The sequence below is a fragment of the Poecile atricapillus genome (assembly GCF_030490865.1).
Source record: "Poecile atricapillus isolate bPoeAtr1 chromosome 35 unlocalized genomic scaffold, bPoeAtr1.hap1 SUPER_35_unloc_1, whole genome shotgun sequence".
NCBI classification, from domain to species: domain Eukaryota; kingdom Metazoa; phylum Chordata; class Aves; order Passeriformes; family Paridae; genus Poecile; species Poecile atricapillus.
Window position 1 is genome coordinate 94,749 of NW_026708988.1, and position 25,002 is coordinate 119,750.

Here is a 25,002-nt window from a genome sequence, read left to right on the forward strand (position 1 = left end):
TGGATCCCGGCTGGATCCCGGCTGGATCCCGGCTGGATCCTTCCTCAGTCGCTGCAGCACTGCCCCGGCCCCGCAGGCTGGGCTGGAGCTCGATCCCACTGGATCCTGGCTTGATCCTGGCTGGATCCCGGCTTGATCCCACTGGATCCTGGCTTGATCCTGGCTGGATCCTGGCTCGATCCCACTGGATCCTGGCTGGATCCCAGCTGGATTTGGGCTCGATCCCGGCTGGATCTGGGCTCGGTCCTGGCTGGATTTGGGCTTGATCCTGGCTTGCTCCCAGTGGATCCCAGCTGGATTTGGGATGGATTCCGGTGGATCCCTCAGTTGCTGCAGCACTGCCCCTGGGGGGCTGGGTGTGGATCAGATCCTGGTGGATCCTGGCAGATCCCATCAGATCCTTCAGTTGCTGCAGCACTGCCCACAGGGGCTGGGTGTGGGTCAGATCCCGGTGGATCCCATCAGATCCCTCAGTTGCTGCAGCACTGCCCATGGGGGCTGGGTGTGGGTCAGATCCCAGAGGTGTCAGCAGACCCCAGCAGATCCCAGTGGGTGTCAGCAGATCCCATCAGATCCCGGTGGATCCCATCAGATCCCGGTGGTTCCCAGCAGATCCCATCAGATCCCAGCGTTGCTGCAGCACTGCCCGCGGGGGGCTGGGTGTGGGTCAGATCCCATCAGATCCCGGTGGATCCCATCAGATCCCGGTGGATCCCATCAGATCCCAGCAGATCCCTCAGTTGCTGCAGCACTGCCCGCGGGGGGCTGGGTGTGGGTCAGATCCCGGTGGATCCCACCAGATCCCGGCGGATCCCAGCAGATCCCATCAGATCCCAGCAGATCCCTCAGTTGCTGCAGCACTGCCCGCGGCCCTGCGGGCTCTGCTCGCTCAGGTCCACGCCCCGGCCCCGGCCCCCGGCCCCGGCCGAGCTCTGCGGCTCCGTCTTTGGCAGCTTCTTGGCTGGAACGGGGGATGGGCTCAGTCAGGGACACTCGGGGTCACTCGGGGTCACTTGGGGACATTTGGGGTCACTTGGGGTCAGTCAGGGACATTCGGGGACATTTGGGGACATTTGGGGTCAGTCAGGGACATTCGGGGACATTTGGGGTCAGTCAGGGACACTCGGGGACATTTGGGGACATTTGGGGACATTCAGGGACATTTGGGGACATTTGGGGTCAGTCAGGGACATTCAGGGACATTTGGGGACATTTGCGGACATTTGGGGACGTTTGGGGTCACCCACGGGGGGCTGGGATCATTTGGGGACATTTGGGGTTATTCAGGATCATTTGGGGACATTTGGGGACATTTGGGGTCACCCACGGGGGGCTGGGATCATTTGGGGACATTTGGGGTTATTCAGGATCATTTGGGGTCACCCAGAAGGGTTTGGGATGGTTTGGGGTCACTCAGGATCGTTTGGGATATTTGGGAAGGTTTGGGGTTTTTGGGATCCCCCAAAACCCCTCAGGACCCCCCCAAACCCCTCAGGGTCCCTCTTGTACCCCCCAAAACCCCTCAGGACCCCACAAAGCCCCCCCAAACCCCTCGGGACCCCCCCAAAACCCCTCAGGGTCCCCCTGAGATCCCCCAGAACCCCTCAGGACCCCCCAGAGCCCCCCCAAAACCCCTCGGGACCCCTCTGGGACCCCCCAGAACCCCTCGGGACCCCCCTGGGACTCCCCAAAACCCCTCGGGACCCCTCTGAGACCCCCCAAAACCCCTCAAGGACGCCTTTGAGACCCCCCAAAACCCCTCAAGGACCCCTTTGAAACCCCCCAAACCCTTCAGGACCCCCAGAGCCCCCCAAAACCCTCCTGAGACTCCCAAAACCCCTCTGAGACTCCCCCAAAACCCCTCAGCTCCACTCAAAGCCCCCCCAAAACCCCTCAGGACCCCCCAGAGCCCCCCCAAAACCCCTCAAGGTCCCCCTGAGACCCCCCCAAACTCCTCAGAGCCCCCTCAAAACCCCTCTGAGACCTCCCAAAACCCCTCAGGACCCCTTTGAGACCCCCCTAAACCCCTCAGGACCCCCAGAGCCCCCCCAAAACCCTCCTGAGACTCCCAAAACCCCTCTGAGACTCCCCCAAAACACCTCAGCACCCCTCAAAGCCCCCCCAAAACCCCTCAGGACCCCCAGAGCCCCCCCAAAACCCTCCTGAGACCCACCAGACCCCTCTGAGACCCCCCAACCCCCCCTGGGACCCCCCAAAACCCCTCAGGGACCACCCAAAACCCCTCAGAACCCACCCAAAACCCCTCAGAGCCCTCAGAACCCCCCCCAAACCCCTCGAGACCCCCCAGAGCCCCCTCAAAACCCCTCAAGGTCCCCCTGAGACCCCCCCAAACTCCTCAGAGCCCCCTCAAAACCCCTCTGAGACCCCCCAAAACCCCTCAGGACCCCTCAGAGCACCCCCCCCAACCCCCCTGGGACCCCCCAAACCCCCCTGAGACCCCCCAAAACCCCTCAGGGTCCCCCTTGTACCCTCCAAAACCCCTCAGGACCCCCAGAGCCCCCCCAAAACCCTCCTGAGACTCCCAAAACCCCTCTGAGACCCCCCAACCCCCCCTGGCACCCCCCAAAACCCCTCAGAGCCCCCCCAAAACCCCTCAAGGTCCCCCTGAGACCCCCCCAAACTCCTCAGAGCCCCCTCAAAACCCCTCTGAGACCCCCCAAAGCCCCTCAGGATCCCCCTTGTACCCCCCAAAACCCCTCAAGGACCCCTTTGAGACCCCCCTAAACCCTTCAGGACCCCCAGAGCCTCCCCAAAACCCCTTGGGACCCCTTTGAGACTCCCCTAAACCCCTCAGGACCCCCAGAGCCCCCCCAAAACCCTCCTGAGACTCCCAAAACCCCTCAAGGTCCCCCTGAGACCCCCCCAAACTCCTCAGAGCCCCCTCAAAACCCCTCTGAGACCCCCAAAACCCCCCAAAGTCCCCCTGAGACCCCCCCCAAACTCCTCAGAGCCCCATCAAAACCCCTCTGAGACCCCCCAAAACCCCTCAGGACCCCCCTGGGACTCCCCAAAACACCTCAAGGACCCCTTTGAGACCCCCCTAAACCCTTCAGGACCCCCAGAGCCTCCCCAAAACCCTCCTGAGACTCCCCCAAAACCCCTCAGCACCCCTCTGAGACCCCCCTAAACCCCTCGGGACCCCTCTGGGACCCCCCAAAACCCCTCAAGGACCCCTTTGAGACCCCCCAGAACCCCTCAGGACCCCTCAGAGACCCCCCCCCAACCCCCCTGGGACCCCCCAAACCCCCCTGGGACCCCCCAAAACCCCTCACCGATGGCCAGGAACAGGTCGTTGACGTTCATGGCTGTTTTGGCCGAGGTCTCCATGAACAGCAGGCTGTTGTCATCGGCGTAGGCCTGAGCCTCCTGTGGGGAAATGTCAGCACAAACCACAAAAATACACCAAAAAACACCAAAAAACACCAAAAAACCCAAAAAAATTCCTCCATAGAACACCAGAAAACCTGCCAGAAATCCCAAAAAAAAACCCCAAAAACACCAAAAAAATCCTCCATGGAACACCAGAAAACCTGCCAGAAATCCCCCTAAAAAACCCCAAAAATAACAAAAAACCCCCCAAAAAACCCCAAAAATTCCTCCATGAAACCCCAGAAAACCTGCCAGAAATCCGCCCCCAAAAAATCCCCCAAAAACCAAAAAAACCCCCCAAAAAACCCCCAAAAATTCCTCCATGAACCCCAGAAAACCTGCCAGAAATCCCCCTAAAAAACCCCAAAAGAACCCCAAAAGAATCCTCCATGAAACACCAAAAAACCTGCCAGAAATCCCCCCCAAAAAAACCCCAAAAATAACAAAAAAACCCCCAAAAAACTCCCTCAAAAACCCCCAAAAAATTCCTCCATGAAACACCAAAAAACCTGCCCAAAATCCCAAAAAAAACCCCAAAAAACACCAAAAAACCCAAAAAACCCAAAACAATGCCTCCATGGAACCCCAGAAAACCTGCCAGAAATCCCCCCAAAAATATCCCCCCAAAAACCCCAAAATACTAAAAAAAAACCCCAAAAAAACCCCAAAAAATTCTCCGTGAAACACCAAAAAACCTGCCAGAAATCCCCCCCCCAAAAATCCCCAAAAATAACAAAAAACCCCCAAAAAACTCCCTCAAAAAACCCCAAAAATTCCTCCATGAAACACCAGAAAACCTGCCAGAAATCCCCCCCAAAAAAACCCCAAAAATAAAAAAAAAACCCCAAAATAACAAAAAAACCCCAAAAAAACTCCCCCAAAAAACCCCAAAAATTTCTCCATGAAACCCCAGAAAACCTGCCCAAAATCCCCCTAAAAAACCCCAAAAGAACCCCAAAAGAATCCTCCATGAAACTCAAAAAAATTTGCCAGAAATCCCCCCCAAAAATAACAAAAAAACCCCCAAAACACTCCCTCAAAAAACCCCCAAAATTCCTCCACGGAACCCCAGAAAACCTGGCAGAAATCCCCCCAAAAGAAATCCCCCAAAAAACCAAAAAAACCCCCCAAAAAAACCCCCCAAGAAACCCAAAAAATTCCTCCATGAAACACCAAAAAATCTGCCAGAAATCCCTCCCCCAAAAAAACACAAAAAAACCCCCAAAAACCCAAAAACTCCCCCAAAAAACCCCAAAAAATCCTCCATGAGACCCCAGAAAATCTGCCAGAAATCCCCAAAAAAACCCAAAAAACCCCCCAAAAAAACCCAAACATTCCTCCATGAAACACCAGAAAACCTGCCAGAAATCCCCCCAAAAATATCCCCCCAAAAACCCCAAAATACTAAAAAAAAACCAAAAAAAAACCCCAAAAACCCCCAAAAATTCCTCCATGAAACCCCAGAAAACCTGCCAGAAATCCCCCAAGAAATCCTCCAAAATCCAAAATAAAAATCCCAAAAAATTTAAAAAATCTTCCAAAAAAATCCCCCCAAAATTAAAAAAAAAAATCCTCAAAAAATCCCCAAAAAATCGAAAAAATATTCCCAAAAAATCCTCAAAAAAGTCCCCAAAAATCCTCAAAAAATTCCCCAAAAAATCCCCAAAACTTCACGAAAAATTCCCCCCAAAAAAACCCAAAAAAACCCTAAAAACCCCAAAAGAATCCTGCACAAAAACCCAAAAAAATCTGCCACAAAACTCAAAAAACCCCTCCAAAAGACCCAAAAAAAACCCCAAAAAACCCCAAAAAAATCCTCCATGAAACCCCAGAAAACCTGCCAGAAATCCCCCCCAAAAAAACCCCAAAAAACCCCAAAAAAATCCTCAAAAAATCCCCCAAAAATCCCCCCAAAATCCCCAAAAATCCTCAAAAAATCCCCCAAAATAAAAAAAAAAAAACCCAAAAATTTTTAAAAATCCTCCAAAAAATCTCCCAAAATTAAAAAAAAATTCTCAAAAATCTCCAGAACATTCCCAAAAAAATCCCAAAAATCCCCCCCCAAAAATTTTTAAAAATCCTCAAAAAATCCTTGAAAAATCCCCAAAAATCCCCAAAAATCCTCAAAAAATTCCCCAAAATAAAAAAAAAAATCCCAAAGAATTTTTAAAAATCCTCCAAAAAAATCTCCCAAAATTAAAAAAAAATCCTCAAAAATCTCCAGAACATTCCCAAAAAAATCCCAAAAATCCCCCCCAAAAAATCCCCAAAAAATTTTTAAAAATCCTCAAAAAATCCTTGAAAAATCCCCAAAAATCCCCAAAAAATCCTCCAAAAATCCCCAAAATAAAAAAAAAATCCCAAAGAATTTTTAAAAATCCTCCAAAAAATCTCCCAAAATTAAAAAAAAATCCTCAAAAATCTCCAGAACATTCCCAAAAAAATCCCAAAAATCCCCCCCAAAAAATCCCCCAAAAATTTTAAAAATCCTCAAAAAATTCCCCCAAAAATCCCCCAAAAATCCCCAAAAATCCTCAAAAAATTCCCCAAAATAATAAAAAAAAAAATCCCAAAGAATTTTTAAAAATCCTCCAAAAAATCTCCCAAAATTAAAAAAAAAATTCTCAAAAATCTCCAGAACATTCCCAAAAAAATCCCAAAAATCCCCCCCCAAAAATTTTTAAAAATCCTCAAAAAATCCTTGAAAAATCCCCAAAAATCCCCCAAAATCCTCAAAAAATCCCCCAAAATAAAAAAAAAAAATCCCCAAAAATTTTTTAAAAATCCTCCAAAAAATCTCCCAAAATTAAAAAAAAATCCTCAAAAATCTCCAGAACATTCCCCAAAAAATCCCAAAAATCCCCCCCCAAAAATTTTAAAAAATCCTCAAAAAATCCTTGAAAAATCCCCCAAAATCCTCAAAAAATCCCCCAAAAATCCCCAAAAATCCTCAAAAAATTCCTCAAAAAATCCCCCAAAAATTCCCCAAAAAATCCCCAAAAATCCCCAAAAATCCTCAAAAAAATCCCCAAAAAATCCCCCAAAAATTCCCAAAAAATTCCCCAAAAATTCCCAAAAAATTCCTGGAATTCCCAAGGTTCCTGACCTCGTACTCCACCATCCTCTTGCTGGCCAGGTCGGCTTTGTTGCCGGCCAGGGCGATGACGATGCTGGGGCTGGCCTGGCGCTGCAGCTCCTTCACCCAGCCCCGTGCGCGGGCAAACGTCTCCTGGGGAGGGGGTGCAGCCTCAGACCCCTCCCCAAATACTCTGGAGACCCCTCCTCAAATCCCCTCCCAACCCCCTGAGCCCCAAAATCTGTCAAATTCACATCAAAATGAGTCAGGAGCCCTCTGAGACCCCCAAATCCTCCTCAGATTCACCTCAAACCCCCCAAATCCTCCTCAAATTCACCCCAAACCCCTCTGAGACCCCCAAATCCTCCTCAAATTCACCTCAAACCCCTCTGAGACCCCCAAATCCTCCTCAAATTCACCTCAAACCCCTCTGAGACCCCCAAATCCTCCTCAAATTCACCTCAAACCCCTCTGAGACCCCCAAATCCTCCTCAAATTCACCTCAAAATGACTCAGGAGCCGTCTGAGATCCCAAATCCTCCTCAAATTCACCTCAAACCCCCCAAATCCTCCTCAAATTCACCTCAAACCCCCCAAATCCTCCTCAAATCCCCCCAAACCCCTCTGAGATCCCCAAATCCTCCTCAAATTCACCCCAAATCCCTCTGAGACCCCCAAATCCTCCTCAAATCCCCCCCAAACCCCTCTGAGACTCCCAAATCCTCCTCAGATTCACCTCAAACCCCTCTGAGACCCCCAAATCCTCCTCAAATTCACCCCAAACCCCTCTGAGACCCCCAAATCCTCCTCAAATTCACCTCAAACCACTCTGAGACCCCCAAATCCTCCTCAAATTCACCCCAAACCCCTCTGAGACCCCCAAAATCCTCCTCAAATCCCCCCCAAACCCCTCTGAGATCCCCAAATCCTCCTCAAATCCCCCCCAAACCCCTCTGAGACCCCCAAATCCTCCTCAAATTCACCTCAAACCCCTCTGAGACCCCCAAATCCCCCCAAATCCCCCCCATACCTGGTTGGTGATGTCATAGACCACAATGGTCACCCCTCAAACACCCTCAGAGTCCCCAAATCCCCCCCAAAACCTCTCAGAGCCCCCAGATCCTCCCCAAAACTCCTAAGAGCCCCCAAATTCCCCCCAAATCTGCCCCAAAACTTCTCAGAGACCCCAAATTCCCCCCAAACCCCCCCTGTACCTCATTGGTGATGTCACAGACCACGATGGTCACCCCTCAAACCCCCTCAGAGCCCCCCAAACACCTCAAATCCCTCCCGAATTCCCCCCAAATCTGGCCCAAAACCCCTCAGAGACCCCAAATTCCCCTCAAATCCCCCCCAGTCCCTCCCAAATACCCCCCAAGCCCCCCATACCTGGTTGGTGATGTCGTAGACCACAATGGTCACCCCTCAAACACCCCTCAAACCCCCTCAGAGCCCCCAAATCCCCTCCAACCCCCCCAAATTCCCCTCAAATCCCCCCCAAATCCCCCCAAATCCCCCCCATACCTGGTTGGTGATGTCATACACCACGATGGTCACCCCTCAAAGCCCTTCAGAGCCCCCAAAACCCCTCAAATCCCCCCAAACCCCCCCAAATCCCCTCCAAAGCCCCCCAAATCCCCCCCAAGACCCCCAGATCCCCCCTCAAGCCCCCCCAAATCCCCCCCAAGCCCCCCATACCTGGTTGGTGATGTCGTAGACCACAATGGCAGCCCCTCAAACCCCCTCAGAACCCCCAAATCCCCCCCAAACCCCCCCAAATCTGCCCCAAATCCCTTCCAAACCCCCCCAAACCCCCCCAAGCCCCCCATACCTGGTTGGTGATGTCGCAGACCACCATGGCAGCCCCTCAAACACCCCTCAAACCCCCTCAGAGTCCCCAAATCCCCTCAAATCCCCTCCAAATTCCCCTCAAATCCCCCCCATACCTGGTTGGTGATGTCATAGACCACGATGGTCACCCCTCAAAGCCCTTCAGAGCCCCCAAAACCCCTCAAATCCCCCCCAAACCCCCCCAAATCCCCTCCAAAGCCTCCCAAATCCCCCCAAAGCCCCCCATACCTGGTTGGTGATGCCATAGACCACGATGGCAGCCCCTCAAACCCCCCTCAAACCCCCTCAGAACCCCCAAATCCCCCCCAAATCTGCCCAAATCTCCCCCAAATCCCCCCAGATCCCCTCCAAACCCCCTCAAACCCCCCCAGTCCCCCCCAAATTCCCCCCATACCTGGTTGGTGATGTCATAGACCACGATGGCAGCCCCTCAAACACCCCTCAAACCCCCTCAGAGCCCCCAAATCCCCCCCAAATCTGCCCCAAAACTTCTCAGAGACCCCAAATTCCCCTCAAATCCCCCCCAAACCTGGTTGGTGATGTCATAGACCACGATGGCAGCCCCTCAAACCCCCTCAAATCCCCCCCAAATCCCCCCAAATCCCCCCCAAACCCCCTCAAATCCCCTCAAATCTCCCCCAAACCCCCCCAAATCCCCCCCATACCTGGTTGGTGATGTCATAGACCACGATGGCAGCCTGGGCCCCCCGGTAGTACATGGGGGCCAGGCTGTGGTAGCGCTCCTGCCCCGCCGTGTCCCAGATCTCAAACTTCACCGTGGTGTCGTCCAGACACACGGACTGGGTCAGGAACGCGGCTGGGGGGGACAGGGACAGCCCAGAGTGTCACCAGGGTGTCACCAGGGTGTCACCAGAGTGTCACCAGAGCCACCCCGGGATCCCTCAGTGCATCCCAAACCCGGCCTGAGATCCCTCAGTGCATCCCAAACCCAGCCAGACACACGGACTGGGTCAGGAACGTGGCTGGGGGGGACAGGGACAGCCCAGGGTGTCACCAGAGCCACCCAGGGATACCTTAGAGTGTCACCAAGGTGTCACCAACCCGCCCTGGGATCCCTCAGTGCATCCCAAACCCAGCCAGACACACGGACTGAGTGAGGAACACGGCTGGGGGCGACAGGGACAGCCCAGAGTGTCACCAGAGTGTCACCAGAGTGTCACCAGAGCCACCCAGAGACAGCCCAGAGTGTCACCAGAGTGTCACCAACCCGCCCTGGGATCCCTCAGTGCATCCCAAACCCTCCCAGGGTGTCCCAAAACCTTCAAAAAAAGCCCTCCTTGCACCCCAGATCCCACCCTGGAATCTCCCCAGATCCCACCCTGGAATTAACCCAGATCCCACCCTGGAATCACCCCACATCCCACCCTGGAATCTCCCCAGATCCCACCCTGGAATCACCCCAGATCCCCCACCATGGAATCACTCCAGATCCCACTATGGAATCACCCCAAACCCTACCCTGGAATCACCCCAGATCCCACCCTGGAATCACCCCAGATCCCACCCTGGAATCACCCCAGATCCCACCCAGGACAGCCCCAGACCCCTTTGGGATCCCCAGATCCCCACGGGATCCCCAGATCCCGTCTCACCGCCGATGGTGCTCTCCTGGTACTCGTGGAACTGGCCCTTGACAAATCCCTCCCTGCACCCCAGATCCCACCCTGGAATCACCCCAAATCCCACCCAGGACAGCCCCAGATCCCCACGGGATCCCCAGATCCCGTCTCACCGCCGATGGTGCTCTCCTGGTACTCGTGGAACTGGCCCTTGACGAAGCGCAGCACCAGGCTGGATTTGCCCACGGCCGACTCTCCCAGTAGCACCAGTTTGAACTGGCAGATCTTACTGGGCTGCGAGTGCCCGTTGGGGCGCTGGGCGCCGCGCCCGGCCATGGCCCCGCAGCTGGGACGGGCTGGGATCCTGTGGGGACACGGCAGCGCCTGGGATCAACGCGCCCCGGGATCGGGACACTGGGATCAGGACACTGGGATGGGATCGGGACACTGGGATCGGGACACTGGGATGGGATCAGGACACTGGGATCGGGACACTGGGATGGGATCGGGACACTGGGATCGGGACACTGGGATCAACCCTGTCGGGATAGGATCAGGACACTGGGATCGGGACACTGGGATCGGGACACTGGGATGGGATCGGGACACTGGGATCGGGACACTGGGATCGGGACACTGGGATCAACCCTGTCGGGATAGGATCAGGACACTGGGATCAGGACACTGGGATTGGGACACTGGGATCAACCCTGTCGGGATGGGATCGGGACAGTGGGATTGGGACAGTGGGATCGGGACACTGGGATCGGGACACTGGGATCAACCCTGTCGGGATGGGATTGGGACACTGGGATCAACCCTGTTGGGGTGGGATCAGGACACTGGGATCGGGACACTGGGGTCGGGACACTGGGATCGGGACACTGGGGTCAACCCTGTCGGGATGGGATCGGGTCAGTGGGATCGGGTCAGTGGGATCGGGACAGTGGGATCGGGACAGTGGAATCAACGCGCCCCGGGATCGGGACACTGGGATCAACCCTGTTGGGATGGGATCAGGACACTGGGGTGGGATCAGGACACTGGGATCAACCCTGTTGGGATGGGATCGGGACACTGGGCTTGGGACACTGGGGTGGGATCAGGACACTGGGATTGGCTCACTGGGATGGGATCAGCTCACTGGGGTGGGATCTGGGATAGGATCTGGGATGGGATCACCCCGTTGGAATGGGATCACCCCACTGGGATGGGATCTGGGATGGGATCACCCCACTGGGATGAGGCAGGCTGGCCTGGGGGATCCCAAATTCCGGGAGAGCCTCAGATCAGGGGGGATCCCAAATCCTGGGGGAGATCCCAAACTCTGGGAGAGCCCCAATTCCAGGGGATCCCGAATTCCAGGGAATCCGAACTTTGGGGGATCCCAAATCCTGTGGGAATCCCAAACCCAGGGATCAGAATCCTCCATAATGAGGGGGAAAAACACCCCCAAAACGGGAAAGAAAAGGGGAAAAAAACCCCAAAAAGCGAGGAAAACATTCCTAAAATAGAAACTAAAGTGGGAAATACCCCTAAAACACGGGAAAAACCCAAATAATGGGGAATGGAGCAGCAAAAACACCCCAAAAAGAGCGAGGAAAACATTCCAAAAATAGAAACGAGGGGGCGAAACACCCCAAAAACGGGGAGGGGACAGAAAAAATCCCCCTTAAATGGGGGATCCCCCTCATTAAGAAGCAGCGCCGCTCCCCTCAGCCCCAAACCGGCCGAGCCCGACCCCTCCGGGGGATCCCGGCCCGGAGCCCCCCGGGATGAGGCGACCGCGGCCCCCTCAGGCCTGGAACCCCCTCCTCAAGCCCCCACCCGGGGGGGTCCCGCCCTCAGCGCCCTCAGCGCCTCGGGCCCGGCTCGGCGCGGTCCCTCCCGGTTCCTCTCGGTGCCCGGCTGCCCTCGGTGCCACCCCCGGAAGGTTCCCGGTGCCTCCGGGCTCGCCCCCCGCCCCCTCCCCCGGTACCTCCGGGCCCTCCCGGCGCGGCCCCGAGCGCACAAACAGCGGCTCCGCCAAGCCCTCACGGAGGGGGCGGGACTAAGCGGAGCGTCGGCCAATCAGCGCAGAGCCCGCCTTCGCGCTCCGCCAATGGGAAGCAAGGAGGGAACCGCCCCGCGAAGCTCCACCAATGGGAGGTAGGGGAAGCGTGATGGACAGCACAGCGACCAATAAGAGGGCAAGGATAGCGTGGCCAATGCGGAGGAGGGAAGGCGGTGAGGAGGCGGGGTTTTATTTGAGTGACGTGGCGCGCTACCAATAGGAAGCGGAGAAACGCGGGAGGGCGGGACGAACAACAAATAAGGTGACCGGAGGGGCGGAGCCCCGCGACCGCATCAACCAATGGAAAAGCGGGAGGAGCCGAAGCTTCACCCAATCAGAGGAGGCGCTGGCTGTGATTGACAACGGGGGCCGCCGGGAGCTGTCGTGCAGGGGGCGGGACCAGAACGGACCAATCAGAGCGCTCCAAACAGCGCGGTGGGCGTGGCCACAAAGGGGGCGTGGCTTGCGCGAAAAGGGGGCGTGGCCTGGGGAGTTCTTGGGGACATTTTGGGGACACTTGGGGGGGGTTTGGGGACATTTGGGGACATTTTGGGGGGATTTGGGGACATTTTGGGGACATTTGGGGCCATTTTGGGGGGATTTGGGGCCATTTTGGGGGGATTTGGGGACATTTGGGGACATTTTGGGGGGATTTGGGGACAATTTGGGAGGAATTTGGGGCCATTTTGGGGGGATTTGGGGACATTTTGGAGGAACTTGGGGACATTTTGGGGGGATTTGGGGACATTTGGGGGGATTTGGGGACATTTGGGAGGAATTTGGGGCCATTTTGGGGGGATTTGGGGACATTTGGGGACATTTTGGGGGTCCTGGGGACATTTGGGGCCATTTTGGGGGGATTTGGGGACATTTTGGGGGGATTTGAGGACATTTAGGGGGGATTTGGGGCCATTTTGGGGGGATTTGGGGCCATTTTGGGGGGATTTGGGGACATTTGGGGGGGATTTGGGGACATTTGGGGACATTTTGGGGGGATTTGGGGACATTTAGGGGGGATTTGGGGACATTTTGGAGGAAATTTGTGACATTTAGGGGGATTTGGGGACATTTTGGGGGTCCTGGGGACATTTGGGGACATTTTGGAGGAATTTGGGGACATTTGGGGGGATTTGGGGACATTTGGGGCCATTTTGGGGGGATTTGGGGACATTTTGGGGGGGTTTGGGGACATTTGGGGACATTTTGGGGGTCCTGGGGACATTTGGGGACATGTAGGGGGGATTTGGGGCCATTTGGGGACATTTTGGGGACACTTGGGGGGGTTTGGGGACATTTGGGGACATTTAGGGGGGATTTGGGGACATTTAGGGGGGATTTGGGGGAATTTGGGGACATTTGGGGACATTTTGGGGACATTTTCGGGGGATTTGGGGACGTTTTGGGGGGATTTGGGGACATTTTGGAGGAATTTGGGGACATTTTGGAGGAAATTTGTGACATTTAGGGGGGATTTGGGGACATTTTGGGGGGATTTGGGGCCATTTTGGGGAATTTGGGGCCATTTTGGGGAATTTGGGGCCATTTTGGGGGATTTGGGGCCATTTTGGGGGGATTTGGGGACATTTTTGGGGGTTCTTGGTGACATTTTTTGGGGGGGGGGAGGTGACAAGCCACCCCCAGAGGTGACAATGACCCCCCCGACCCCTCCCCCCACCCTAAAAATAATTAATAAAACAAAAAAAAAACAAAATAAAAATTCCAGGAGGGGAAATTTTAAAACAAAATTTTTTTACCGAAATAACCAAAAAATTCCGATCCAAAAACCGCGGGGGGGGGAGGGGGAGGGGGGGGAGGGGACATCGAGGAGGTGACATTGGGGGAGGGGGAGGGGACAGCCCCTAAGTGCCACAATTTGGGGTGGGGGAGGGGCTCGGGAACCCCCTGGGGACATTTGGGGACATTTTGGGGGGATTTGGGGACATTTGGGGGACATTTTGGGGACATTCGAGGGGGTCTAGGGACATTTGGGGACATTTGGGGACATTTTGGGAGAGTCTGGGGGAGTTTGGGGACATTTTGAGAGGATTTGGGGACATTTTGGGGACATTTGAAGGGATTTGGGGACATTTGGGGACATTTTGGGGGAATTTGAGAGGATTTGGGGACATTTGGGGACATTTTGGGAGGATTTGGGGACATTTTTGGGGGGATTTGGGGACATTTGGGGATATTAGAGGGGATTTGGGGGCATTTGGGGACATTTCAGGGGGTCTGGGGACATTTGGGGACATTTTTGGGGGGATTTGAGGACATTTTGGGGACATTCTGGGGGAGTTTGGGGACATTGGGGGACATATGGGGACATTTTGAGAGGATTTGGGGACATTTGGGGACATTTTTGGGGGGATTTGGGGACATTTTGGGAACATTTTGGGGACATTCGAGGGGATTTGGGGACATTTGGGGACATTTTTGGGGGGATTTGGGGACATTTTGGGAACATTCAAGGGGGTCTGGGGACATTTTGGGGGGATTTGGGGACATTTGGGGACATTTCAGGGACATTCGAGGGGATTTGGGGACATCTGGGGACATTTTGAGAGGATTTGGGAACATTTTGGGGACATTCAAGGGGGTCTGGGGACATTTCGGGGACATTTGAGGGGATTTGGGGACATTTGGGGACATTTCAGGGGGTTTGGGGACATTTCAGGGACATTTGAGGGGATTTGGGGACAGTTTGGGGGGATTTGGGGACATTTGGGGACATTTTGGGGGGATTTGAGAGGATTTGGGGACATTCTTGGGGACATTTGGGGACATTTCAGGGGGTCTGGGGACATTTGGGGACATTTTGAGAAGATTTGGGGACATTTTTGGGGGATTTGGGCCCAATTTAGAAAATTTGGGCCATTTTGGGGGGATTTGGGGCCATTTTGGGGCCATTTGGGGCCGTTTTTGGGGATTTGGGGCCATTTTGGGGGATTTTGGGGCCATTTTGGGGCCATTTTTGGGGCCATTTGAGACATTTTGGGGCCATTTGGGGCCATTTTTGGGGGATTTGGGGACATTTTGGGCGGTTTTGGGGCAGTTTTGGGGATTTGAGGCCATTTTTGGGGGATTTGGGGCCATTTTGGGGCCATTTAGGGGCCGTTTTTGGGGATTTGGGGACATTTTTGGGGGGATTTGGGGCCATTTTGGGGGATTTTGGGGCCATTTGGGGCCATTTTTGGGGGATTTGGGGCCATTTTGGGGCCATTTTTGGGGGATTTGGGGCCATTTTGGGGCCATTTTTGGGGATTTGGGGCCATTTATTGGGCTTTTAGGGCCATTCTTGGGGGTTTCAGGGCTGGTTTTGGGGTTTTCGGGCCATTTTTGGCCATTGGGGGCCGTTTTTGGGGGATTTGGGGCCATTTTGGGGTCATTTCTGGAGGTTTCGGGGCCGTTTTTGGGGGTTTTGGGGCCATTTTGGGGTTTTGGGGCCATTTTTGGAGATTTGGAGCCATTTTGGGGTCATTTGGGGCCATTTTGGGGTCATTTCTGGGGTTTTGGGGCCATTTTTGGGGGTTTTGGGGCCATTTTGGGGGATTTTGGGGCCATTCTGTTGGGTTTTGGGGCCATTTTGGGGTCATTTTTGGGGATTTGGGGCCATTTTGGGGGTTTTGGGGCCATTTTTGGGGGATTTGGGGCCGTTTTTGGGGGTTTCAGGGCAGTTTTGGGGGTTTTGGGGCCGTTTTTGGGGTCAGAGGCGCAGGTGGGGGACAGCTCTGGTGACATCGCGGAAGAAGGGGTGGCCCAGGGCGGCCTTGGCCGAAATTCTCTTGTTGGGGTCGTAGTGCAGCATTTGCTGGGGAGAAAAACGGGGAAAATGGGAAAAAACAGGGAAAAAACAGGGAAAAAAAAATCAGGGGAAAAAGTGGGAAAAATGGGAAAAGATCAGGGGAAAAATTGGGAAAAAAATCAGGGAAAAAATCAGGGGGAAAAGAGGGAAAATTAGGGAAAAATTATGGAAAAAATGGGAGAAAAGTCAGAAAAAATTGGGGGAAAAAAGTGGGAAAAAGGTGAGGTGGGAAAAAAATGGGGAAGAAGTGGGAAAAATGGAGAAATAAGTGGGAAAAATGGGGAAAAAGTGGGGAAAATTGGGGAAAAATGGGAAAAAATGGGAAAAAATGGGAAAAAAGTGGGAAAAGTGTGGGAAAAGGTGGGAAAAATTGGGGAAAAGCAGAAAAAATGGGTGAAAAGTAGGAAAAATTGGGAAAATTGGGCAAAATTGGGAAAATTGGGGAAAATTGGGAAAAAGTGGGAAAAAATCAGGGAAAAAGATGGGAAAAATCAGGGAAAAAGAAAAAATGTGGGAAAAGTGGGAAAAATTGGGGAAAAGTGGGGGAAAATTGGGCAAAATGGGGGAAAAGTTGGAAACATGGGAGAAAAGTGGGAGAAAATGGGGAAAAAGTGGGAAAAAATTGGGGAGAAAAGTGGGAAATTTTGGGATAAAGTGGGAAAAGTCACAGAAAAAGTGGGAAAAATCAAGGAAAACTCAGGAAAAATGGGGAAAAAGTGGGAAAAATTGGGAAAAAATTGGGAAAAATTGGGAAAAAATGGGAAAAAATGGGGGAAAAAGGTGGGAAAAGTGTGGGAAAATTGGGCAAAATGGGGGAAAGTTGGAAAAATGGGAGAAAAGTGGGAAAAAAAACGGGGAAAGTGGGAGAAAATGGGGGAAAAGTGAGAAAAATGGGGGGAAAGTGGGAAAAACGTGGGAAAAAATCAGGAAAAAAGGAAAAATGAGGGAAAAGTGGGAAAAATTGGGAAAAATTGGGGAAAAATTGGGAAAAATGGGGGAAAAGGTGGGAAAAATCAGGAAAAAAGCAGGAAAAAGTGGGAAAAATTGGGAAAAAAATTGGGAAAAATTGGGAAAAATTGGGAAAAATTGGGAAAAGTGGGAAAAAGGTGGGAAAAAGGTGGGAAAAGTGGGAAAAAGGTGGGAAAAATCAGGAAAAAAGCAGGAAAAAGCGGGTAAAATTGGGGAAAAATTGGGGAAAAATCAGGGAGAAAAGTGGGAAAAAGGTGGGAAAAATTGGGGAAAAATGAGTGAAAAGTGGGAAAATTTGGGAAAAAAATTGGGAAAATGGTGGGAAAAATCAGGAAAAAAGCAGGAAAAAGCGGGAAAAATTGGGAAAAAATTTGGGAAAATTGGGAAAAGTGGGAAAAGGTGGGAAAAGTGGGAAAAAATGGGGGAAAAGTGGGAAAAAGTTGGGAAAAATCAGGAAAAAAGCAGGAAAAATGAGGGAAAAGTGGGAAAAATTGGGAAAATTTGGGGTAAAAGTAGGAATAATGGGGGAAAAGTGGGAAAAATGGGAGAAAAGTGGGAAAAAGGTGGGAGAAATCAGGAAAAATTGGGAAAAAAGTTGGGAAAAATTGGGAAAAATTGGGGTAAAAGTAGGAATAATGGGGGAAAAGTGGGGAAAATGGGGGAAAAGTGGGAAAATGGTGGGAAAAATCAGGAAAAAAGCAGGAAAAAGTGGGAAAAATTGGGAAAACTTGGGAAAAACTTGTGAAAATTTGGGAATTAGCAGCCTCACCGCCAGGAGCTTGCGGCCCTCGTCGTCCAGCGGTGGCAGAACCTTGGCCAGGTCCTGGCGCGCCCAGCGGGGGAAGGTGGCTTTGTAATCCGGCAGCGCCGACACCCCCGGCCAGGCGGCCTCGTCCGGAGTGCCCAGAGTGCGGAAAATGCGGAACAGCTGATCGATCTCGGAGTCACCGGGGAAAAGGGCACGGCGAGTCAGCTGTGGGGACATTGGGGACATCATTGGGGACACAGGAACAGCTGATCGATCTCGGAGTCACCGGGGAATAAAGCACGGCGGGTCAGCTGTGGGGACATTAATGGGACATTGGGGACATCATTGGGGACATCATTGGGGACACAGGAACAGCTGATCGATCTCAGAGTCACCGGGGAACAGAGCACGGCGGGTGAGCTGTGGGGACATTGGGGACATTGGGGACATCATTGGGGACATTGGGGACATCATTGGGGACACAGGAACAGCTGATCGATCTCGGAGTCACCGGGGAATAGAGCACGGCGGGTGAGCTGTGGGGACATCAATGGGACATTGGGGACATCATTGGGACATTGGGGACATTGGGGACATCATTGGGGACACAGGAACAGCTGATCGATCTCGGAGTCACCGGGGAACAGAGCACGGCGGGTCAGCTGTGGGGACATTGGGGACATTGGGGACATTGGGGACATCATTGGGACATTGGGGACATCATTGGGGACACAGGAACAGCTGATCGATCTCGGAGTCACCGGGAAATAAAGCACGGCGGGTGAGCTGTGGGGACATTGGGGACATTGGGGACATCATTGGGACATTGGGGACATTGGGGACATCATTGGGGACACAGGAACAGCTGATCAATCTCGGAGTCACCGGGGAACAGAGCACGGCGGGTCAGCTGTGGGGACATTAATGGGACATTGGGGACATCATTGGGACATCATTGGGGACACAGGAACAGCTGATCGATCTCGGAGTCACCGGGGAATAGAGCACGGCGGGTGAGCTGTGGGGACATTGGGGACATCATTGGGGACATTGGGGACATCATTGGGGACACAGGAACAGCTGATCGATCTCGGAGTCACCAGGGAAAAGGGCACGGCGGGTCAGCTGTGGGGACATTGGGGACATCATTGGGGACATTGGGGACATCATTGGGGACATCATTGGGGACATCATTGGGGACATCATTGGGGACACAGGAACAGCTGATCGATCTCAGAGTCACCGGGGAACAGGGCACGGCGAGTGAGCTGTGGGGACATTGGGGACATCATTGGGGACATTGGGGACATCATTGGGGACATTGGGGACACAGGGACAGCTGATCGATCTCGGAGTCACCGGGGAACAGGGCACGGCGGGTGAGCTGTGGGGACATCATTGGGGACATTGGGGACATCATTGGGGACACAGGAACAGCTGATCGATCTCCGAGTCACCGGGGAAAAGGGCACGGCGAGTGAGCTGTGGGGACATCATTGGGGACATCATTGGGACATTGGGGACATCATTGGGGACATTGGGGACACAGGAACAGCTGATCGATCTCGGAGTCACCGGGGAACAGGGCACGGCGGGTGAGCTGTGGGGACATTGGGGACATTGGGGACATCATTGGGACATTGGGGACATTGGGGACACAGGAACAGCTGATCGATCTCGGAGTCACCGGGGAATAAAGCACGGCGGGTGAGCTGTGGGGACATTGGGGACATCATTGGGGACATCATTGGGGACACAGGAACAGCTGATCGATCTCCGAGTCACCGGGGAACAGAGCACAGCGGGTGAGCTGTGGGGACATTGGGGACATCAATGGGGACATTGGGGACATCATTGGGGACATTGGGGACATCATTGGGGACATTGGGGACATCATTGGGGACACAGGAACAGCTGATCGATCTCCGAGTCACCGGGGAACAGAGCACGGCGGGTGAGCTGTGGGGACATTAATGGGACATTGGGGACATTGGGGACATCATTGGGGACACAGGAACAGCTGATCGATCTCGGAGTCACCGGGGAATAAAGCACGGCGGGTCAGCTGTGGGGACATTGGGGACATTGGGGACATCACTGGGACATTGGGGACAGCATTGGGGACATTGGGGACATCAATGGGACATGGGGACATCATTGGGGACATCATTGGGGACATCATTGGGACATTGGGGACATCGATGGGACATGGGGACATGACCAGCACATGGGGACAGAGGGACACAGGGACATCCCAAGGACATTGGGGACACTCCAGAGGGGTCTGGGGACACCCCAGGGGGGTTTGGGGACATTGGGGACACTCCAGAGGGGTTTGGGGACACCCCAAAGGGGTTTGGGGACACCCCAGAGGGGTCTGGGGACATTGGGGACACCCCAGAGGGATCTGGGGACACCCCAGGGGACACTGTGGACACCCCAGTGGGGTTTGGGGACACCGGTGAGGAGGGGGACATTTGGGGACACCCCCAGGTGATTTGGGGACACCCCGAGGGTCCCCGGTGTCACCCTGGGCTCACCCCGGTGTCCCCAAGCTGGTCCCGTCCCCTCCCCCCCCGTGACCCCCCCGTGACCCCCCCGGTGACGTGGGGGTGTCACACGGTGTCCCCTCCCCCCCCAGCCCCCACAATGTCCCTTTGTTCCCACGGTGGCACCGCGCGGATGGTGACGTCATCAGGGGGAGGGGACACCCCGAGGGACCCCCGGTGACGTCATCGGGGGGAGGGGACACCCCGAGGGGACCCCCGGTGTCACCTGAGGGGGGAGGGGACACCCAGGACACCCCGAGGGACCCCGGTGTCACCTGAGGGGGGTTGGGGACACCCTGAGGGACCCCGGTGTCACCCGAGGGGGGAGGGGACACCCAGGACACCCCGAGGGACCCCGGTGTCACCTGAGGGGGTGGGGACACCCTGAGGGACCCCGGTGTCACCTGAGGGGGGTTGGGGACACCTCCGGTGTCACCCCTGGGGCTGCACGTGTCCCCCTGTGGTGGCCCTGGGGACCCCAATGTCCCCAGATGCCACCCCAATGTCCCCAAGTGTCACCCCAGATGTCCCCAGTGATGTCCCCAATGTCCCCAATGATGTCCCCAAGTGTCACCCACCATCTCGGCGAAGATGCAGCCCAGGCTCCAGATGTCCCCAATGATGTCCTCTGATGTCCCCAATGATGTCCCCAAGTGTCACCCACCATCTCAGCAAAGATGCAGCCCAGGCTCCAGATGTCCCCTGATGTCCCCAATGATGTCCCCAATGTCCCCAAGTGTCACCCACCATCTCGGCGAAGATGCAGCCCAGGCTCCAGATGTCTCCAGATGTCCCCAATGATGTCCCCAGTGTCCCCAATGTCCCCAATAATGTCCCCAAGTGTCACCCACCATCTCAGCGAAGATGCAGCCCAGGCTCCAGATGTCCAGGTGATGTCCCCAATGTCCCCAATGATGTCCCCAGTGTCCCCAAGTGTCACCCACCATCTCGGCGAAGATGCAGCCCAGGCTCCAGATGTCCACAGCTGTGCTGTAATATTTGCATCCCAGCAGGATCTCGGGGGCGCGGTACCACAGTGTCACCACCTGCCACCACAGGGGACATTGGGGACATTGGGGACATTGGGGACATCACTGGGGACATTGGGGACACCCCCAGGTACCACAGTGTCACCACCTGCCACCACAGGGGACATTGGGGACATCATTGGGGACATTGGGGACATCACTGGGGACACCCCCAGGTACCACAGTGTCACCACCTGCCACCAGGGGACATTGGGGACATCACTGGGGACATTGGGGACACCCTCAGGTACCACAGTGTCACCACCTGCCACCACAGGGGACATTGGGGACATCACTGGGGACATTGGGGACACCCTCAGGTACCACAGTGTCACCACCTGCCACCAGGGGACATTGGGGACATCATTGGGGACATTGGGAACATCATTGGGGACACCCCCAGGTACCACAGTGTCACCCCATTGTCACCCCCCTGTCACCCTGGGGGGTTCTGAGCCCCCCAAATCCCCCCGAAATCTTCCCCAAACCTCCCCCAAACCCCCCAAATCCCCCCCAAAATCCCCCTAAACCTCCCCCTAAACCTCCCCCAAATCCCCTGAAACCCCCCCAAATCCCCCCAAAATTCCCCAAATCCCCCCAAATCCCCACCTCGTGTGTGTAGGTCCTGACGGGCACCCCGAAGGCGCGGGCCAGCCCGAAATCGGCCAATTTGATGGAGCCAGCCCCCCAAATCCCCTGAAACCCCCCCAAACCTCCCCCAAATCCCCTGAAATCCCCCCAAATCCCCCCAAAATCCCCCCAAAATCCCCCCAGACCCCCCCAAATCCCCACCTCGTGGGTGTAGGTCCTGACGGGCACCCCGAAGGCGCGGGCCAGCCCGAAATCGGCCAATTTGATGGAGCCCTCGGCGTTGATGAGCAGATTTTGGGGTTTGAGGTCGCGGTGAAGAACCCGGTGAGCGTGGCAGAACGCCAGCCCCTGCAGCAGCTGGAACAGGTAACTCTGGGGATGCAGAAAAATGGGGGGTCAGGGGGTCCCCAAAATCCCCCAGGGGTCCCCAAAACCCCCAGGGGTCCCCAAAACCCTCCCATGGTCCCGAAATCCCCCCAGGGTGGGTTTGGGGTCCCCAGGGAGGGTTTGGGGTGGGGTGGCAGAACGCCAGCCCCTGCAGCAGCTGGAACAGGTAACTCTGGGGATGCAGAAAAATGGGGGTCAGGGGGTCCCCAAAACCCACAGGGGTCCCCAAAAATCCCCCCAAGGTGATATTGGGGTCACCAAGGTGATATTGGGGTCACCAACGTGGGTTTGGGGGTTTGGGGTGGGGGGGCAGAACGCCAGCCCCTGCAGCAGCTGGAACAGGTAACTCTGGGGACACAAAAACGGGGGGTCAGGGGGTCCCCAAAACCCCCAGGAGTCCCCAAAACCCCCAGGGGTCCCCAAAACCCTCCCATGGTCCCGAAATCCCCCCAGGGTGGGTTTGGGGTCCCCAGGGTAGGTTTGGGGGTTTGGGGTCACACGGCAGAACGCCAGCCCCTGCAGCAGCTGGAACAGGTAACTCTGGGGGCACAAAAATGGGGGGTCAGGGGGTCCCCAAAACTCTCCAGGGGTCCCCAAAAATCCCCCCAAGGTGATATTGGGGTCACCAAGGTGATATTGGGGTCCCCAGGGTGGGTTTGGGGGTTTGGGGACACACGGCAGAACGCCAGCCCCTGCAGCAGCTGGAACAGGTAACTCTGGGGACACAAAAATGGGGGGTCAGGGGGTCCCCAAAACCCCCAGGGGTCCCCAAAACCCCCCCAGGGGTCCCCAAAACCCCCAGGGGTCACCAAGGTGATATTGGGGTCCCCAGGGTGGGTTTGGGGGTTTGGGGTGGGGGGACAGAACGCCAGCCCCTGCAGCAGCTGGAACAGGTAACTCTGGGGATGCAGAATTGGGGGGGTCAGGGGGTCCCCAAAATCCCCAGGGGTCCCCAAAAATCCCCAGGGGTCCCCAAATTCCCCCAGGGTGAATTTGGGGTCCTTGGGATGTCCCAAAACCCCTCCAGGGTGACATTGGGGGTCCCTCCAGGAGGGTTTAGGGCCCCCCTGGACACCCCAAAGCCCCCCAGGAGGGTTTGGGGCCCACCTTGATGAGGGGCAGCGCGATCCCGCTGAGGGACGAGGAGTCCATGAACTTCTTGAGGTCCTGGTGCAGGAACTCAAACACCAGGTACAGCTTGTTCTCCGTGTGGATGACATCCAGGAGCCTGGGGGGACATGGGGACATGGGGACAGGGACATGGGGACACCAGGTACAGCTTGTTCTCCGTGTGGATGACATCCAGGAGCCTGGGGACAGGGACATGGGGACACCTCTGGGACACCCCTGGGACATGGGGACAGGGACACAGGGACATGGGGACACCAGGTACAGCTTGTTCTCCGTGTGGATGACATCCAGGAGCCTGGGGACATGGGGACACCTGTGGGACACCCCTGGGACACCCCTGGGACATCCCTGGGACACCCCTGGGACATGGGGACACCCCTGGGACATGGGGACAGGGACACAGGGACATGGGGACAGATCTGGGACACCCCTGGGACACCCCTGGGACAGGGGGACAGGGACACAGGGACATGGGGACACCAGGTACAGCTTGTTCTCCGTGTGGATGACATCCAGGAGCCTGGGAGGACATGGGGACAGCTCTGGGACACCTCTGGGACATGGGGACAGGGACACGGGGACATGGGGACAGCTCTGGGACACCCCTGGGACACCTCTGGGACATGGGGACAGGGACATGGGGACACCCTTGGGACATGGGGACACCTCTGGGACATCCCTGAGACACCCCTGGGACATGGGGACACCCCTGGGACATGGGGACATGGGGACACCAGGTACAGCTTGTTCTCCGTGTGGATGACATCCAGGAGCCTGGGGACATGGGACAGGGACATGGGGACATGGGGACACCTCTGGGACACCCCTGAGACACCCCTGGGACACGGGGACAGGGACATGGGGACACCAGGTACAGCTTGTTCTCCGTGTTGATGACATCCAGGAGCCTGGGGACAGGGACATGGGGACACCCCTGGGACATGGGGACACCTCTGGGACATCCCTGAGACATCCCTGGGACACCCCTGGGACACCTCTGGGACATGGGGACAGGGACATGGGGACCCCAGCCCACCCTGACCCCCCCAGCCCCTGGGGTCCCCCCAGTGCTCACTTGACGATGTTGGGGTGGTTGAGCTCCTTGAGCAGGGAGATCTCCCTGATGGCCGTGCTGGGGACACCCTCGGTCTCCCTGCGGGGACAACGGGGGGGGTGAGCCTGGGGACACCCTGGGACCCCCCTGAGACCCCCCTGAGACCCCCAGGGACACCCCGAGACCCCTGCCCACCCTGGAGACACCCCCAGACCCCTGCCCACCCTGGGGACACCCTCGGTCTCCCTGCGGGGACAACGGGGGGGGGGTGAGCCTGGGGACACCCTGAGACCCCCCTGAGACCCCCCCGAGAGCCCCCGAGACCCCCCTGAGACCCCTGCCCACCCTGGGGACACCCTGAGACCCCCCTGAGACCCCCCCGAGACCCCTGCCCACCCTGGGGACACCCTGAGACCCCCCCGAGACCCCTGCCCACCCTGGGGACACCCTGAGACCCCCCTGAGACCCCCCCGAGACCCCTGCCCACCCCGGGGAGCCCTCGAGACCCCCACCCACCCCAAGACCCCCACCCATCCCCGGGACCCCTGCCCGCCCCGGGACCCCCCGAGACCCCCACCCACCCCGAGACCCCCCCGAGACCCCCGGGACCCCCGCCCACCCCCGGGACCCCTCCTCACGTGTCCAGGCGGATCTTCTTGAGCGCCACCACCTCCCCGGTGACCTTGTTGCGGGCCTTGTAGACCACGCCGTAGGTGCCCTCCCCGATCTTCTCCACCTTCTGGAAGTTCTCCATGGGGGGGACACGGGGGGCGACACCGGGGGGACCCCGGGA

The 25,002-nt window shown here is 55.8% G+C and overlaps 2 protein-coding genes across 4 annotated transcripts; both read right to left on the reverse strand.

Annotated features, from left to right (window-relative positions):
• Positions 1 to 464: 464 nt before the first annotated feature.
• Positions 465 to 11,997, reverse strand: RAB5B (RAB5B, member RAS oncogene family). Of its 2 annotated transcripts, XM_058828419.1 has the most exons (8): positions 11,876 to 11,997; positions 10,071 to 10,261; positions 8,983 to 9,134; positions 6,497 to 6,619; positions 3,294 to 3,387; positions 830 to 961; positions 668 to 690; positions 465 to 519 (listed from the first exon to the last, which is right to left on the reverse strand). In XM_058828419.1, the coding sequence occupies exons 2-6, from the start codon at positions 10,231 to 10,233 to the stop codon at positions 846 to 848; spliced, it is 648 nt and encodes a 215-aa protein (XP_058684402.1). In that variant the 5' UTR covers positions 10,234 to 10,261; positions 11,876 to 11,997; the 3' UTR covers positions 465 to 519; positions 668 to 690; positions 830 to 845. The 2 variants fall into 2 exon arrangements, with proteins under 2 accessions (XP_058684402.1, XP_058684401.1); XM_058828418.1 differs by lacking the exon at positions 465 to 519 and having other exon boundaries at positions 670 to 961.
• Positions 11,998 to 15,514: 3,517 nt separating this feature from the next.
• Positions 15,515 to 25,002, reverse strand: CDK2 (cyclin dependent kinase 2). 2 transcript variants are annotated; one of them, XM_058828424.1, is made up of 7 exons: positions 24,848 to 25,002; positions 24,231 to 24,308; positions 23,132 to 23,252; positions 21,839 to 22,009; positions 20,963 to 21,064; positions 17,491 to 17,694; positions 15,519 to 15,758 (listed from the first exon to the last, which is right to left on the reverse strand). In XM_058828424.1, exons 1-7 carry the CDS (start codon positions 24,961 to 24,963, stop codon positions 15,654 to 15,656), a joined length of 897 nt encoding a protein of 298 aa, XP_058684407.1. In that variant the 5' UTR covers positions 24,964 to 25,002; the 3' UTR covers positions 15,519 to 15,653. The 2 variants fall into 2 exon arrangements, with proteins under 2 accessions (XP_058684408.1, XP_058684407.1); XM_058828425.1 differs by lacking the exon at positions 20,963 to 21,064 and having other exon boundaries at positions 15,515 to 15,758.

Bases quoted from the DNA above. Each gene is read 5' to 3' on its own strand.
- CDK2 (XM_058828424.1), bottom strand. From the start codon at position 24,963: ATGGAGAACTTCCAGAAGGTGGAGAAGATCGGGGAGGGCACCTACGGC. The intron at 24,309-24,847 runs GTGAGGAGGGGT...TTGTCCCCGCAG, and splicing joins AAGAAGATCCGCCTGGACAC to GGAGACCGAGGGTGTCCCCA. The intron at 22,010-23,131 runs GTGGGCCCCAAA...CTGCATCCCCAG, and splicing joins TCGCGCTGCCCCTCATCAAG to AGTTACCTGTTCCAGCTGCT.
- RAB5B (XM_058828419.1), bottom strand. From the start codon at position 10,233: ATGGCCGGGCGCGGCGCCCAGCGCCCCAACGGGCACTCGCAGCCCAGT. The intron at 9,135-10,070 runs GTGAGACGGGAT...TGTCCCCCCCAG, and splicing joins CCAGGAGAGCACCATCGGCG to CCGCGTTCCTGACCCAGTCC. The intron at 3,388-6,496 runs GTCAGGAACCTT...ATTTCCCCACAG, and splicing joins AGAGGATGGTGGAGTACGAG to GAGGCTCAGGCCTACGCCGA.